Source organism: Canis lupus, chromosome 22 (assembly GCF_003254725.2).
Source record: "Canis lupus dingo isolate Sandy chromosome 22, ASM325472v2, whole genome shotgun sequence".
NCBI classification, from domain to species: domain Eukaryota; kingdom Metazoa; phylum Chordata; class Mammalia; order Carnivora; family Canidae; genus Canis; species Canis lupus.
Window position 1 is genome coordinate 50,359,904 of NC_064264.1, and position 18,047 is coordinate 50,377,950.

The following is an 18,047-nucleotide window of genomic DNA, read 5'->3' on the forward strand; positions in this document are numbered from 1 at the left end:
CCTGTACCATCTTTATATTCCAGGAAGATTTAAGAAACTCTTACCTTTTACTATTTCATTTTTTTAAAAATTAAGAATTATTGCAACCTAAATTCTGGTTTCTAAGAGTTGACTGTAACTGAACAAATATCATGTTCGAATTTCAGAGCAGTTTTGGATTTTAAAAATATTCAGGATTATCCATAGTAAAAGAGTTTGGTCTTTTTTGGAGTTCAAATACTGATTGAAAGAATAATTGGTGGAATTAGGAAAAATTACAGGGAAATGGATTTGTGTCTAATTTGTAAAACCACCTTATTGCCAAAAGGGACATTTTTAGATTTAGGTAGAAGTTGACCTTTTTGATTATTTTTAACGTCCTAGAGGCTAAGATTCTCAAAATGGCTTAAGTAAGCCAGAACTGGGGTGTTCTGGAATATTTGAAATTAGTCTCCTAAGAAACTGAGAATATAAAGTAGGGTGTATTATACTTTCCCTTAATATTTATTGAGTCTAATTAGAAAGTTTAAAGGAAAGAAGTTTTTTATTACACAGACGTGAAGAGGTAAACTTGTCAGATACTTTCAGTTAGGTTTTTGTTTTAAAGCATGTTATAAACTATTTTGGTATCTTTGAGTTCTAGACTCTTCCCTAGATTTTAATTTTACAAATTTGTTCCTGTATTAGTTTCCTATAGCTGTCGTAACAGCATACCACAGACAGAGTGGCTTAACCAACAGAAATTTATTTTCTCACAGTTCTGGAGACTAGAACGAGTCTAAAATGAAGATGTTTGCAGAGTTGGTTTCTCCTGGAGGCCTCTCATTTTGGCCTGCAGATGGCCATTATGTCTCCCTGTGTCTTCTCATGGTCTGTCTTCTCTGCTGTGTGTTGTCTGTGTCCTAATCTCTTCTTTTAAGGACATTAGTCATGTTGGGTTAGGGCCCATCCTAATGACCTCATTTTAATTTAATTGCCTCTTTAAAGACCCCATCTCCAAATACAGTCATATTCTGAGGTACTAAGGGGTTAGGGCTTAAACATATGTATTAGAGGGCACAGTTCAGCCCGTAACAGTTCCCTTGTCCTTTCTTCATCTGGTTATTTGTGTTGTGGTCAACAGGGAAGCTCTATAATAGAATCTATTCAGTTTTCACTGCCACGCTTGAACATGGCCATTATTTTCAAGGTGAGTTTACAGGAGTTGTGTGTTGGGGCCTATTTCCCAACGTGCTTTTTATCTTTGAGTCCTGTGGATCAAAATCTAATAACTTTAGATCTTTATTTTGAAATCCTGTATTCTCAGGAGGTAGAGCTTCAGAATTTTAATAGATATATGTTAGATTCTGTTCTGGACAAAGCAGCTCTTTGAACCGTAAGAGCAGAACCAAAAATAATGGCATCAGTTATCCTTTTAGGCTGGAATAACAACAAACTGAATCTAGACCTGTTATGCCAAAAACTATTATGAAACTCAATTTCCTCATAATTCAACAGGTAATCACACCTAAACTGCTTTGTTGAATTGAACAAGTTCTGCTCATCAAAGATAGCTTTGACAAACCAAGCCTTGTAATATTTGTCATTTAGACTCGATGTATTTAAGATGTTCCCTAGAATTATATGAATTTAAAATAACATTATTTGAATATTAGATTTTCTTAATTTTCACTCTCTATATACCTCTTGTTTGTATCTCATATGCCTTCTTTATAAAATGGCAATGGAGTATTGAGGAACAAGTTCATGCATATGGAAAGATTTTGTAAGTTTCAGTGTTATTTAGGTGTTACAGAATGTTTGTTGGGTTTTCTACCTTTGGGGGCAGCTTCTGCTTTGATTAGGCAACTGGGCCACCATTCACCAGCTGACAGTTACAGCCAAATATTCCTCCATTTAAGGAATCTCAAATATTTCTCATTGCTCTCCTTCTGTCAGTGGCCAAGTTTAAACACACTTGTTCCATCTGAATTCTTTCTACACTTTCTGTGCCTTTTTTTCTTTGGAACTTCCCTCAGTGTTAACTTTCATTTGAAGATAACTTAAGTGTATAATAAGAATTTGCCTGCATCTCACTCACCTGGAGGAAAACTTGCCTGTCATCTAGTTACTTGTGCTTAAAATCTTAGGAACTATTGGTAAATAGACACATAATATGTAAAAGTTTAGGTCAGAGAAAACCTATTGAACAACCTATCTGCTGCTGATTATTTTTATTTAACACAGTGAATTTTGATTATAGAGAAGATGTTGATCAAATTAGAAATCTTTATTTTAATAATATTTTATTATTTAAAAACAAACTCTAGTGATGTTGCTTTAATTTCTATTAACTTTTATGTGAAATTATTTCAAATGTACAGAAAAATTACAAAGTGTTACAAAAATGTTCTGACATTTACATTTGCATTATCCTTTTTTTTTTTTTTTGGTATCTGTGTATCTAAATCTGTCTTCTTTACCTGAAACATTTAAGAGTAAATTGCAGGCCTGGTGTCCCTTTACTCCTAAAGGAGTATTTCCTAAAAACAAGAAAACTCTTACATTATCACAGTACCATTAGCAGTATCAGGATGTTAACATTTATATGTTATGTATCATTCAGTCTAGAGGTCATATTCAGATTTCACCAGTTGTTCCATTAATCTTTTATAGTAAAAGAAACACCTTTTCTGGTTTGGGATCTACATTACATTTACTTGTCTTACCTCATTCTTTCCATCTAGAACAGTCCCTTAATCTTATTTTTTTTGGTCAATTGTGGCCTTTACTTTTATTCATGAGCACAAGCCCTTTACTTTATAGAACATCTCTTGTTTTGCATTTGTCCGTTTTCTCATGGCTATATTGAGGCTCTGCACATTGGCAAGTATACTACAGAAGGTGTATTGTCCTTCTCTGAGTACCATGTAAGAGAAACATGATGTCTGCTTATCCCATTATTGCTGAGGTTGGCATCGTTAAGGTGGTGTCTTTTGCATTTCTTTGCTATAGAGTTACTACTTTTCCCTTTGTTGTCAATAAGGCATCTAATAGGAAGATACTTTGAGACTGGAAATACCTCATTATACTTTCGACCACTAGTTTTAGATACTTCCTAGTTTGTATTTAAGTTTGTATTTAATGAAGAGTAAGGCTACAAATTACAGTGGCAATGGCAGACACAATGCCAGGAAGATTTGTTTTTCTAAGTTCGTCAGTATTGAAGTATTGAAGTTTGATACATTGAGAACGCAAAGTTAAAGCAAAACCAAATTTACCTTACTGTTGCATTTGATGAACTCAGTTATTTATTTATTTTTTTAGGAAATACGCTTAAAGCAACAAATACATTTGAAAATAATGGCAAGAGGTTTAGGCACTGACATTAGTGACAGCTTGGTGGTGATCAAGAAGACAAAACTAAATGAAAATAGCTAGGAGATTAATAAAAAGTTGGATATTTGCCACTGTCTAATATAGGCATATAGAACTGTGTATACTCACTGTAGCATGATTGTGTGTGATTATGTTCCATAATATGACATTTCATGATTATAGTTGTTTGTACCTGTTTGAACAAAACATTCATGGAGTGATAGAGGCATTGCCAGTACAGACTGATTTATTAGCTACTGATAGACCCTGCTGAATGCACACTGTCTCACTGATCCCAACTGGAAATTTGTCTTTGAGAATTCAGAAATTCTGACTGGTTTTGGGCTTTTTTTGTTTTCTTTTTGGCATGTGTGTGTGTGTGTTTTTTTTTTCTTTTTTTTGGAGGGGTGGGTGGGTGGGTGGGGTGGGAGTTTGATCTTTTGTTGACTAAATCATAAGATTTACCTATTAGAATGTCAATATACTGATCTTGAAATGCAGAATCATACTATTTGGTGTATCCCTTATTCATATGCTTCTAGCACCCATTTCAGTGAGGTAAAAAAACCCAATTATTTATGAATATGGGTTCTCAAAAACTTGTTTGATGAGGATAGTCACAATAAAGGAATTCAGTTTTGTATTTTGAATGTTTAAGGCATTGTTTCTAAAAGTGTGTTCCATGGAATTCTGAACCTATAAGGATATCCTGCAAAAGGAGATGTGGTTAAGTATAAACACCATGCGATAGCCTCCTACTGAGGATCCCAAAGCATGGTCACAGATGAGTGAGTCTGAGGAGTCTTTCATAAAATAACATGTTTAATATAGTTAAAGTCAGTGTTTTCTAAATAGAAGTGACACGGAAGCCTTGTTTTGTTTTCCTTTCATATAACAGCCCTCAGAATATATATTTATTGGCATTAGACTTGTGTAGATTTTCCTTCTCGTGGAACAAGACGAACTCGTCAGCCTACCAGATACCAGTCTGACTCTTTCTTTGTATAACCTTTCATTCCACGTAGCTACCTTCACTTTCCATTGATCCTCCCTCCCTCCCTTCCCTTCTCTTTTCCTTTTTTTTTTTTTTTTCCCCTCTCCTTTTAAAGGTATTTTTAAAACGTGTGTTGAATTATACTTTGGCCTGGGAGCTGTTTTGTCTCTTTGTGTATCTCTGTTTTGATCTCTTAAGTATTGAGCTTGACTTGCAAAGGGGACCTGTTTCCTAGTTCTCAGAAATGGGGCTATACATGGTTATTGAAAAGATGTTACGCCTACAAGATTCCTGGTAATATAATACAAAATCTAGAGGAAATGCTTCACACAAAAAATTGAATAACTTCAGAATTCTATTAAAATGTGTTTAGAAAGACTTCTTGAATAATTTTTGGACCCTAAATGGATATATTTTTAAATTCTGTAAGTAATTATTTTGCCTTTGGCAGCTAGTTATTATTCTAGTTATTTACTTAATTATTTTAGTTTGAAATGCTAGTAGCTTACTAATTTAGTAAAATGGGCTGTTTCTGTTTTATAATTCTAAGTTGCAGTAAAGTGGGTCCATTTTTGGATTCCATTCAGTATGGGTCGAATATACTTTTTTCTTACACATTTAGTTACAGAGAAGACTTCCAAGGTAAAACAGAGCCTAAATGAATTCATATCTTTTTTTTTTTTTTATGAATTCATATCTTTAAACTTTCATAATACTGTGGTTTATAGAAGACAACGGCTCATAATTATGTAGTTGTTTATGTTTTACTACACTTTTTTAACTAATCTCTATACCTTATGTGGGGCTTGAACTCATGACCCCAAGATCAAGAGTCACATGCTCCACTGACTGAGCCAGCCGGGCACCCTAATTTACTACATGTTTTTATATACATTTTTCCATGAAGAGAATAGGAAGGTCGTACCATCCCTGGAGTGACCCAAATTCCAACCTTGCCTCTGCCATTTACTATAGATGTGGCTCTGGATTTGCTGCTTATTTATTCATACAACATTTATTTATTTGCCTAGTATATAGTGTTTACTTTCCTGGGGACTAGACATAGAAGGAGGAAGTTAAATCATTCACTTAACTTTTAAAATTGTTTTCTCATCTAACAAGGTATGTGAATAGTATTGATTTAAAGCCCTTGGCACACAGTAGGCTCACTTTGACTAGAGTGGTAAGTTGGTTTCTCAAATGAAATTCGTTTCTAACAAGAGATGGGCTTTACACTTGTTCCTTTCTTGTTATATTTGTCATATAGAATCTTGTTTCTCAAAAAACCATAGCTTGCTTTCAAAAATTTATTTTTTGAACTATCTAGTAAGATCTTTATTTAGTGTCACATTTATTTTACAAAGGGTAGATGCTTATTTTAGTGATGATTTGTCATTAAAATTATGTCAAAATGTCTTAAAATGTTGTTGAAACTGTAAACAAACTCATAACACACAGAGAGCTAATTATGGATGCCATCTGTTTATTTTTACAGAGCTTTTTTTTTTTTTAAGACCATGGCATTGTCTGCTTATGATAAGCTTCAAGATTATTATAATGACTTAAGTCCTGTCCTTCAATTAGTGTAGTTGAAGATTGGAAGACAATTCGTTTGTTCGTTGACCTTTTCCCGTGTCAGAGTGTACGAAATTAGACATGTCATGATAAAGGAACTATTATGAAGTGCATTTAGAACATGCTTAATTTTTATGAGAAAAGAAATTGGCATTAAAGCAGCAGATGCGGCCAAACTTCTATTTACATTTCTAAAACTTATTCAGGGATTTCGATGAAAGATCATCTGCTCTTTATCAGTGCCATGAGTGGTTTATTTTAGCTTTGTTAAGTTTAGGAAATTGTATGTGACCAAATTCATAATGATGTGTATCCCTGTTAATATCCCTATATGTTGGTGCATGTTTTTGTACATGTGTATCTCATGTATGAGTGTGGAAGGCCAGGGATCCCCATGACAGCATCATCCAAAGTAGTTATCAGCAATTTGCTGAGAGAGCAGAGTGATTTCACTGGCTCAGGTTTGCTATTGTGCATGGTAAGCACTCCTCATGTAAGTCTGAAGGGAAAACAACCTGCAGGATCCATCTGCTCCTTTCTGCTACACTGCATTGATGTAAGAGTACGCTAATCTGGTTGCTTGTCAGGACAGGTTAGTGAAAGCATGAGAGTGGGTGAGACTAGGCTAGCCTAGTGCTTTGGAAAATCATAAGCTGCCTCTGTGGATGCCATGCTAAGTGTAGCAGAATAGGTTGATTATCAGCCATACGGAGGATTGCAGCTAAATATGTAATTTTCAGATGAGAAGTTGTTTCTAAATTGAAAGTGTTAAACATTGCTTGATGACATCTAATTAAAACAGACAAGTAATATAGGTAGTTTACAAATACTTTTTAGGTATTTAAAAAAAATCGTACCTTGTATGAGATTGTGTTTAATTTTATTCTCTTAGTTTCTTAGTTAAAAGTGATTTAATGTTAAATATAATTGACCTCATTTTACTCAGAAGTTATTGAACTTGTTCTTGCTTATTTCTGTTTATTTACCTTTTCCTACACCTATTGATTGGCACATATTGGTCTTGCAGGTTGAGCATCCTGTCACAGAATGTATTACCGGCCTGGACCTAGTCCAAGAAATGATCCGTGTTGCCAAGGGTTACCCTCTCAGGCACAGACAAGCTGATATTCCCATCAATGGCTGGGCAGTTGAATGTCGGGTTTATGCTGAGGTAAAATGAATGATGTTGAGAGGAAGGATGGTGATTGTGTCCCCAAGTCATGGGACCAGGTAGAGCTAAACAGAAGGTAAAGTTAGGATTTCATAACCAGTGTCGAGTGTATGCTTATGTAATACAGAATTCAACATGAACAAAAATTGGACATTTTTTTTTCAAAGATTAAGTGCCTCTCTCTCCTCTCTCTTTTTTTTTTTTTAATTTTTTTTATTTATTTATGACAGTCACACACACACACAGAGAGAGAGAGAAAGAGAGAGAGAGAGAGAGAGAGAGAGAGAGAGAGAGAGGCAGAGACTCAGGCAGAGGGAGAAGCAGGCTCCATGCACTGGGAGCCCGACGTGGGATTCGATCCCGGGTCTCCAGGATCGCACCCTGGGCCAAAGGCAGGCTCCAAACTGCTGCGCCACCCAGGGATCCCAAATTAGACAATTTTGATGTAATTCAAGTTAGTGTTAAAAGATTGAGTTAAATTAAGTTCCATGTTTTTTTGTTTTTGTTTTTTTGTTTTTTGTTTTTTTTTTTTGGATGGGAAAAATAGCTACCAGTCAGTTTAAGGGGAAACAAAGCATTCGTTAATTTTTCCTGCTTTTGTTAAATATTCAATATGCTTGAATGGACCATGGTTTTCGTTTTGTTTGCTTGTTTTCAAATCATATTTGAAATAAACAGAAGCATTTATTTCTGTGTTTTTGTTTGTTTTGTGCTTTTTTTTTTTAGAGCCTATCCTGAGTACACATGAGTTGTTAATTTGATACTTAAATTTTTTGCTAGTTTATTTTCTAATAATTTTATCTCTTAGGCTTATATGAAAGTAGGAATTAAAATTTAAATTGCAAAGCTTTCATTCATAATTTTAATCATGGATTTTACTCCTAAAGTATCAGTCTGTTACTTTTATACTATTTTATAACTATATTAATCAGATAATAAAGCAGTTAACATCTGAAAATGCTTTTTTTGAATGACTAAAACAATTCAAAAAAATAAACAATTCAAGGAAACATTTATACTATCTTTTACTTTTGACATTTTAAGTTTGTCGAAACAAAAAGTAAATTAAAAATACCTGTTTAAGAATACTGGAAGTTGTTTTGAAATGTTTTAAGGATCTTAAGAATATACTTGGCTTGGTTAATTTTGCTTTTTATTATATTTTAAGTGGTATTGTTATGACACTGAACTTATTTAGTATTTATTCTGATGATCTAAGATATTTACAAATAGAGCACATATCTAATAGCACATAAAGTTTCTTTCAGGTCTTTATTTGAAGAGCCACAATTCTCCAATTTTACCATATGTGTACTGTTTTTTGAGAGTAAGAAAAATATCTTTAGTGCACTACAGTTGTTCAGAACTTGAGGATGTTTTGATGTAGCGCCTAGGTTATTTTATTTTTGTTCAAGGCATTCTAAGAAGATTTATAAAATGTTGGAATTTTACCAATTTCAATAAAGTATGACTAAGGTCAGGCTAAATTCTGCTTACAGTTCTGTTTGATTTTTAAATACTTTTCTAAGTAGTCTAGAGTGAGTATACAACAATAATTTCTGAAATATGTGATTTGGTAAATATTGTATGTTGAAAATAGATCTATAAATGCTTCTTCATTGTATAAATATTTGACCTTAGTTTGCTGATTTATATTTCAAAGACTGTGCTTCCTTTCCTTTGAACTTCCAGGACCCCTACAAGTCTTTTGGTTTACCATCCATTGGGAGATTGTCTCAGTACCAAGAACCGATACATCTACCTGGTGTAAGTCATTAAGCTGTAATACCAAGTGAGGGGTTAAAACCTTGATTTATGTCATACTTTTATGTTATGCATATCAACACTAAAGGGTGTAAATTGAAGGACAAGCTAAATTCCTGGGGAATGACAGGTTTTTGGTTTTGTTTAATATTTTGTACTTTGTGATATGTAGGAAAGTCAGAATTTACTCAATAGGGGGAGTCCAGAGACATCTGACTTGTAAATAAATAATAGTTTACAATGTTCCCAATTCTTTTGAAAATTCTAATGAAAAAGATCACAGAATTCTAAGAATGGGAAATGATTTTACTGTATTACACTTAAATCTTTTCAGTAAATCTAACCCAGAGTCCCTGTATAGTCAGATGTTAAAAATTCAAGTGCAAAGTCAGCCCCTTAATTGAAACGGATTAAGGAAAACAAAGTGCCTCATTCTATCAAGTGTCGTGGACTTTAAGAAGTACATATTTCCACCAGTTAAAGAAAAGTGATCACTGTCCACTTAGTTCATAGTTCTTCTGTATTTAATAGCTGTTCTTTAAATAGTTTTTACTGCACAAAAGAACAAGGACATACCCTTTTTCTTAATCAAGGTAATAAGTGCATATATATATGACATTATGTTAACTAGTGGATGACAAGGCTGTACCATCTGTGAATATGATTATTCAGTTTGATTACTGGCATGAAGATGATGAAAGATTATAGGAAGAATTCTAAATTTGAAGATGTTATTGGATATATGATTTATTTCACTTTTTAAATTGTTTTTGCCCATATGCATTCTGAAGAGACTTGACCCTTTCTAGGCTGGGATACCGCATGCTGTGTTCAAAGCCTGAAGGCAGAAAAAAGATTGTAAAGATTTAACAGGCATTATGTGACGTTAAATAGCAGATGAGAAAACAAGTGTCATAGGGACATATCTAAACATTTTTTTAATCAAACAAAAAAGTATTAAATAAGAATTCATAATGATTACTCTAGTTGTTAGAAGTTTTCACCATGTTGTAATAGCTAACAGGATGTCAAATATTTTGCCCTCGCAAGTTTTTGCAATTTGCAATTTTCAAACGTGAGACCTGTTGAAAGTACAAGTGATAATGGACAAACTATACCCCCTACAGTCTTTGTCCCACCAAATCTTTCTTCAATTAATGCTGCAGCAGGAGTTTTATGTAATAACATTTGTGGTTGTGAGCCATCCACAGAAAGAAAAAACAATTAAAATGCCTTAAATGTTCTGCTTACTGCTGTTATTTGCTTGTGTGAATGTTGCATGTCAGCTAAATGGACCAAGGAATAGATAAAGTGATTGGGTGCGGGAGAGTGCACACCAAGCTTTGTCTATCATTATTGCTGGGAGCAATCAAATTGATGTCAGCAGGACAGTAGATGCGTTGACAGCTGTAATTATGTATCTCCATGGTGATCACTTTTGGCCTGTCATGGAGGCCCACGAGTCCCCTCCCTTGGAAGCATTTAATCAGATTGGGCTGTCACTTGTCAGGTAGACATGGCGGGCTGGGAGTTGGACTGAGGGGGAGAGGCGAATAGAGCATGAAGGGTGGGAGATGGCTGATAGTTTCACACGGTCCACTGTTGATAAAGAAGAAAGACATTTAAATTATGCCAGAGGTTTCTGAGCAATGGCTTGATATCCTCATACACAGGTGCCTGGGTGGTAATGGTGGTGGTGGTTTTTCCTCCTTGCCTCTTTAACTAGATCAGTCAGTTTTAACTTGGGAAACTCTTTTTGGCTATTACTGTTTTTGGTCACAAGATACATACTTGAGGGTTAATTTACAGGCTGTACTTCTCACATGCTTCCTTAAGCCTAAAATTTACTTATATGGTATAGATGAAGATTTTTTAAAATCTTTGATTACCACATTTTATCAATTTGTTATTTTCAGACTGCAATTTTGTTCTCAGAAATTTGGTTACATTTCCATTTGACTTTATTCTTAAAGCGTTTTGTGCAAAAGCTAAAATGTATTCTTTTATGTAGCCTTTGTTTCCATAAAGAAGTGGCGACTTATTTTGACTTTTAATTCATTGTTTAAAAAAAGCCAATGAGTATTTGAAATGAGCTACATAAGCAGGAAATTATAAGTCATAGTCTTCATGCTTTGTTACAGTTTTAAATTGGAAATGTTGATTTACTAATGAAATGTATTTGATTAGAGATGTATGTTGATTATGTATAATACATCCTGATTTTATCCTATGTATTTTTAAATTAAAATGACATACCTTCTATGACCATAATTTTAGTAGATGACATAGTTATATTTAAGAACCCTAGGCAACTTAAATTTTAGGATGGTGGTGTTCAAGGTAACTAAAATTTTGAATTATAAACTATAGAAGAATGTAATAAATAATCTTTATTGTCTATGCTATTTGACCAGTGAGTTAGACATCAGAGTTCCACACTAGCCTTGTAGCAGTTTATGTAGCAAATAAGATATATTTAAAGTCAAACATGTTAGAATTTGTACCAGTCTCAATTTGAAACATAGCTTTAGCAAGTGTGATCTGGTTTTAAATAATAATACATGGTGGTAAAATAAGCTCTTTAACTTTTTTACTAAAATTAAGAAAATGCAAGTTCAGAAGGCTCTTTTCTGTTATGTAAGTTGGTTGCCAGCTGCCATTTGGGAGCTCTTTAAATGTGAGGAGAGGGTAGATTATGGTTTTATTGCTTTCACAGCTGTCCCATTAATTCTTTTCTAGTTTTTATAAACACTGAATTTCATAGGACTGAAGTATGTTTCCAGAAAATAGAAAGCCATGATGTGTTTAAATGTGATGAGTGACTTTCATTTAAAATTAAGATTTTCATATATGAATGTGAATGTAAATACAAATATCCATACTTTTGTGTTTGCAAATAGAGAAATAAAAGCACTCTGGGTATGTTACAATGTTATCTTCTAAAACCTTACAAAGAGAATAATAGTAGTTTGATTTTTTTTTTAAGAGAACGAAACTATGCTTTATCTTTTGATGTCACCATATAATAAAGCCATCATCATACCCTCATGTGGATATTCTAGACAAGAGGTTCTACATGTGATCCCTTGATAATTGCCTAAATTAAAATATTAAAGGCCTAACAGCCGCTGTGTTGACCTTTTTCTGCCTTGCTGCAGACAGATGAGCTGCTGTTTATTAGGAAGCCTTCTTCCCACAGGTGAAGAGCTATGTGAGCCTCCGCTCTTCTCTTCCCAACCCTTTACAATGTTGGGCGTCAAAGTCCTGCTGTTCTAGCAGCTTCGATTAAATTCTCTATCTTCAAGATCCCTAGGACATGCTTGACGTCTTAAGTATTTTGATTAGCTTTTAAGTACTTCAGATTCCAAAACTTAGGCACAATAATTTAATAAATATTTCATCCTCAGGAACTGCTCATTTTTAAAGTTTTACATGGCTAACCTCTGTGCCTTACTGCTGGTATCAAACTGGGAGATGAAAACAAGAATCAGCGATGTACTAACTAACTTGTTGGCTGGTTAACAGCAATCAGGCTCTTCAAAAGAATATTTTGAACTTGTGCTATTTTTTTCCCCATGAAAATCACAAAATCAGAACTCTAATTGGGACTGTGTCCTTACAAAGCAAAGCTATGAGAAAAGCTGTGTAAACATTAAAGTCTCAGAGGACTAACAGTAACGGAGAAAAAACGCTATACAGTTGAGAGGGTAAGGCAAAAAAGGAAAGTGTTACAGACATGAAAGCCACAGGACCAGTGTTCCTGTAGAGCTGATGAGCAGAACTCCCGAGTCCTGCTGCATAGCTTGACTGTGGTCCTCCCTAGAGCTCTTGAAAGGGTACAGTGGGGAGTGTGCCTAGAAGGGGCATCATTCATGCCATGCTTCAGTTGGAAGACACCATCAAATAGCTACAAATGCATCCCAGGATAGTGATGTATAAAGTATTACTATTGTTACTTTTTGAGGTTTCTTAGTTCCTTTGTTTAGTGGAAGAACAAAAAATACTTTATACTACATACAAACAGATCAAGATAATTTGGTCTCTATATAGTTTAGATCATTTTTCTGTTTTCTGGAAGCTGAAATGTTACTTGAAATTAAATTATCCATCTGGTCCTTGGAAATTAAAATTGTTGTGAGAAAAATATCTTCACAATATGAAGTTACTTTCATTTCTTTCTTTTTTCCAGGTCCGGGTTGACAGCGGCATCCAGCCAGGAAGTGATATTAGCATCTATTATGATCCAATGATTTCAAAAGTTAGTTTGATTTCTTAATGGCTTTGTTCACTTTTCTTCTGAAGAGACAGTGGAAGTATTTAATTAAAAAAATCTGAAGTTGAGTTTTTCTCTGAATCATGCTATAATTGAACAAGTAATTATGCTTTGATGGAAAAGTGAAAAGGAGCAAATTTTCTTCCTCTTGAGACATTTCAATACTGTGTTACTTTGTAACATTCCCTAAGGGAGTCAGTAGTGGCTCTTCCCCAGTCAAATCCAATGATGATCTCTTTTCCCAACAGTAACAAAGATACCTAACCAGTGGCTCCAATGCAGCCCATGTAGTGAGGATGAATTAAGTTGTTATTTGTTCATTCCTGAAAATTGCCTGAGATGGAAGTGTGAATGGCAGGCCACATCATGGAGTCAGGGTGTTACGTCATGTTTTTTGGAGTACTCTTTACTATTTGTCTTCAATTTTATGAATCACTAATTATTTGTGGGGATTGCACAATAATTAAATCTTATGTAAGAGTATCTTTTTGCTCACCTGTCTTTTTGAAATTTGACTTTCTGGAATACAATGCTGCTTAAATTTTTAGATCTTTTAAGAGCTTTAGAATTGTAAGATTTCATATGTAAGCTTTCTTATGTACTTGAAGCAAGCAAACCATTTTTCTTTTTTCACTTAAGTTTTTACAGTAATGTTATTAAAATGAACTTCAGGTATTTTGTCAGAGAAGTGCAATTTTATTTAAAAATAAACCCCCCCCCAAAAAAAAATAAAACCCAAAAATATTATAGATTGATTTTAACAGATGTGGTTCCATTTTTGATTAGTACATTTCTGTTCAGAAATGTAGCCTGCAAATAAATTTTCAACCTGACTTGATACTGAGGAACTGATGAAGTGTACTAAAGTAATTGCAATTACAGATTGACCAATGTAATAACCAGGAAAATATTTTATGAGTAGTTAAGGTCTTATTAGCAAGCAAATTAGTAATAAAATGTTGCTTATTGCTTATATTTATTTGTCAGTTTGTTTAAGATTCCTATAAATAGTCACAAAATCATATAGAACAGAAAGACCCTTTTGATTTTCTAATCAAAATTAGATTTGCTTCTGTGCTGTGTTATGTGTAAAAGCTAGCTAAACAGAGTGTCAGACTTAGAAATGACATTCTTGTAAGGAGAGGAAAACCAAACCTTGCTTAATCCTTTACTATCTCAGATGTTCATATTCTATCTCAAATAATGTTCACATTTGATATCTTTCCTTTTTTTTTTTGATATTTTTTTGCTTGGTTATCTCAAGTAGCTCTTTTCTGTGATAGCGAAAGTAGGAGAAAAGTCTTAAAAAGCTTGATTTTCATATTGAGTTTTAAAAATATGAATTGTTGTGCTTTATATTATAAACTGAACCACTGTGAAGTTTCAAAAGATGTTCTGGGAAATCTGTTAGGAAGTATTCTGATTTTTATTAGGATGAATTGTGTGACTTTTAGATTGATAGGTACTATCTATGTAAATTGTTTTTTGTTTGTTTACTTTTAGCTGATCACATATGGTTCTGATAGAACTGAGGCACTGAAGAGAATGGAAGATGCACTGGATAACTATGTTATACGAGGTAAAAACACACATTTAGAGTCTTGTTATTCGTCATTGGACATGATGTCCAATTCTGGAAAACAGCTTGAAGATATGCTAGAGAATTCAGTAGAAAATATGCTTACTGTATATTTAGATAGAAATCAGAAAAAACTTGAACTAAACGACATACTAATTAAGAATAGGTATTTTTTCTTCTTTTTTGATTCATGAGCCTTCCTAGATGAGCACTTAGTATTTTACATACTGTATGGAAAATGGTTCTGTATTTTGAAGCTTTTTATTAACGAGCACAGAAAATTAACTATTTATTGTCTTTGTCCTTGTTGATTATATTTTGAAGTGTGAAATCTGAAAATGTATGGAGATATAAAATATAGTGACCTATAGTTGACTAATTTGAGAGTAGAGGGAATAGCTCTTTGTGCCTATAAGAGCAAATTATAAAATATCTTCTAGCAAATGCAATTTTGTTACCACACGTATATACAAGTCAGTTCTAATGCTAAACAAAGTGTGATCCTATAAGCCTTTAGAATGTAAAGCAATAACTGAATTAGAAACAACCCAGTTTATTTTTATATGTATATATAAAAGATTTTATTTTTAAGTAGTCTGTGTACCCAATGTGAGCTTGAATTTATAACCCCAAGATCAAGAGTTGCATGCTTCACCAATTGAGCCAGCCAGGTGCCCCACAGCCATTTTATTTAAATAATTGAAGCAAAGTTGTACTTACTCCCCTTAAGGAGTAAATTATGTTATAAATTGTATTAGCAACTTTTCATTAGTCGTGAAAAGATTTCATTTTAGTTTAACAAATTATCATCAACTTCAGAATAAACATTGAATTTAAAGTGTAAGATGTAAGTTCACTTTGAGTTATGAGTCAATAGTGTGGGTCTAAAAACATTCCATATGAAGGACTGCCCTGCATAGATTTTCTCTTTTCTCATGGCTTAGTAAAACAGTGAAGCCGGGAGGCTAAAGTTTCGAGGCTGAGGGGGTAGAACAGTGGGTGGAATATGATTACATAGTCTCCATCAAGCCCATACAGAGCTTTATGCAATTTCAGAAGGATTCCCTTCAAGTGGACACAGCCTGTAGGTCAGAAGGCTTGGCAAGATAAATTTGTTTGAAATAGAAAGTGCTCTGTTCTTAGGGTGCATCCAGCCCTAAGACAGCCCAGCTTAGTAATGGAGCATGTCAAACCCTTACTTGTACCCTTGACCCAGTGCCTTTGTGCAGTAAACAGTTCATATAACTGTACAGCAGTGGCTTAGGACAATTTAGTGAAATTTAAAAAAAAATTTTTTTTTTTTAAAGCAAGAGTGTGAGTGGTGGGGATTGGGGGGTTGGGTGGGCTGGGGGAAGAAGCAGAGGAGGAGGGAGAGAGAGTCCCAAGCAGGCTCTTTGCTGGGCTTGATCTAATGAGCCTGAGATCACCACCGGAGCCAAAATCAAGAGTCAGATGCCTAATTGGCTGAGCCATGCAGGGACCTTAGTGACTATTTTTACATATCTTCCTTTTCCTACTCATTTTCATCTAGTCATCTAGTCCTCACTTTTTTCTCTTGTTAGATCTGGAGAAATTTCTTCCCTCTATTTCCTTTTATTTCTCTTCTTAACATTTGTTCACTAACAAGTAACAGTGATTGAATCTAATCTTATGTGCTAATGATTTACCATTGTCAGTGAAAGGAAAACAGAAGCTCTCAAATGAACTCAGATGTAATAAAAATCAGTTATATCAGTATCCAAAGCATATATACATTTGAAAAATCCCCTTTATATTCTTTCTAGTTCATTCTCTAGTTATTTTGTAGCCTTAGTTGTGGAGTATTTACTTTTTTTTTTCTTAAAGTCTGCCATGTTCCACCATAAGCGGCAAGTACATATTTTTTCTATATATTGGTTAAGTAGGCCTGGAGGTGTCTGTTTTCCTTAGAAATAATATTCCTCACATATTACTTTAGTGTGTGTTTGGAATAGACCTAATTTGGGTATGTGTTTGTCTCTGTATGTTTACATACACACATAGACATAAACAAAGCACTTAGGATATTATTCCCAGAGGCCTTTAAAGTATTTATAAGAGTTTTCTCTTGATTCTCCCCCCCTCCAGTATCTTTGTAATTTTTATTGTGGTTGAATTATTAGATTTTGGTTAATTTGAGTTTGGCTCTAATGAGCTTGAGTAGTAAATTCATGAATTTGAGTAAGAATATTTTGTCAAATCACATCTCTATTTAAGCTTTGATGTAACATAGTGGCATGGCATATGGGCAGTTTGTCAAAATACTAGTGTTGTATTCTACTCTGGCTTCTGAAAGGAATATTCTTTCATATTTATAGAATACACTTTCATATTTTATATTTAAATGAATGTTTACCACTTTACTTACTATATATATTTACTAGTTAAGACATTTTTATTTTACTTTTTCAAGATTTTATTCATTTATTTGAGATGGGTGGAAAGGGAGCACAACAGTCACCTGTAAGTCCTAAGGCAGTGCTCACATTACTTCCAAAGAATCAAATGCAGAGGTGAGGAAAGAAAAATATCCCCTCCCCCAGTGTATCCCTGGGAGGGGATACATTGCCCCCAGGCCTTTTATGTAATTTATCTTAATTAATTAATCTATTTATTTTTTCAGAAAAGCCAAATAAAACACTTTTATTGCAATAATAAAACTTGAAACTCATATGTAGTACTATTAGTTGGGGGTAGAGGGTAGGCAGCAGTAATTTCTCTTACCAAATCACTACACAGGACAGCAAAGTGGTGAGAGGGGGAGGAGGGAAAACCTAGGAAACTCTGAGATCAGCCAGGAGAGCCGAACATCAAAAACCAGGAGATACTGAAGCTGTGATGACCAGCATCATTTTCTCAAGACAACATTCAAGGGTTTGTCATGATGGCTGGGCTTTCATTGGGTATTGTGTGTTCAGGTGTTCTCAACCTAGAGAAGAGTTGAATGAATGGTACATTGCACTATGTTCTTCACCTAAATTGCTAAGCTTTTTCCCTCTGTCCCTTTCTTCCTTTTCCTTCCTCCTCCTCTTTGCTCTTCCTCCATTCTCTCCTTGTTTTTTTCCTTAACTATTAAAAAAAAAAACAGTTGCAGGACGTTATGACACACGACTCCTAAATATTTCAGTATGGATCTTAAGAGTAAGATTGTTTTCTACAAAACTACAATACTATTATGGCACTAAAGAAAATTAACAGGATCTCATAATATCATTTAGTACATAGTCCATATTCAAGTTTCCCTAGCTCTGCCAAGTGTGTGTTTTTTTTTTTTAAATCTCATTTTTTAATCTCCCAGTACAGTCAGAGTTTACACATTGCTTTTATTTGTGTCTCT

The 18,047-nt window shown here is 34.1% G+C and overlaps 1 protein-coding gene across 7 annotated transcripts in view; it reads left to right on the forward strand.

The window, feature by feature from the left end:
- Positions 1-18,047, forward strand: part of PCCA (propionyl-CoA carboxylase subunit alpha) — a 462,094-nt gene that overhangs the window by 241,621 nt on the left and 202,426 nt on the right. For all 7 annotated transcript variants that reach the window (XM_049099422.1, XM_025440953.2, XM_049099423.1 and 4 more), the window contains 4 exons: positions 6,933-7,076; positions 8,769-8,843; positions 13,030-13,098; positions 14,617-14,692. In XM_049099422.1, the coding sequence (XP_048955379.1) occupies positions 6,933-7,076; positions 8,769-8,843; positions 13,030-13,098; positions 14,617-14,692 (364 nt within the window). The remainder of the gene's footprint in view (positions 1-6,932; positions 7,077-8,768; positions 8,844-13,029; positions 13,099-14,616; positions 14,693-18,047) is intronic.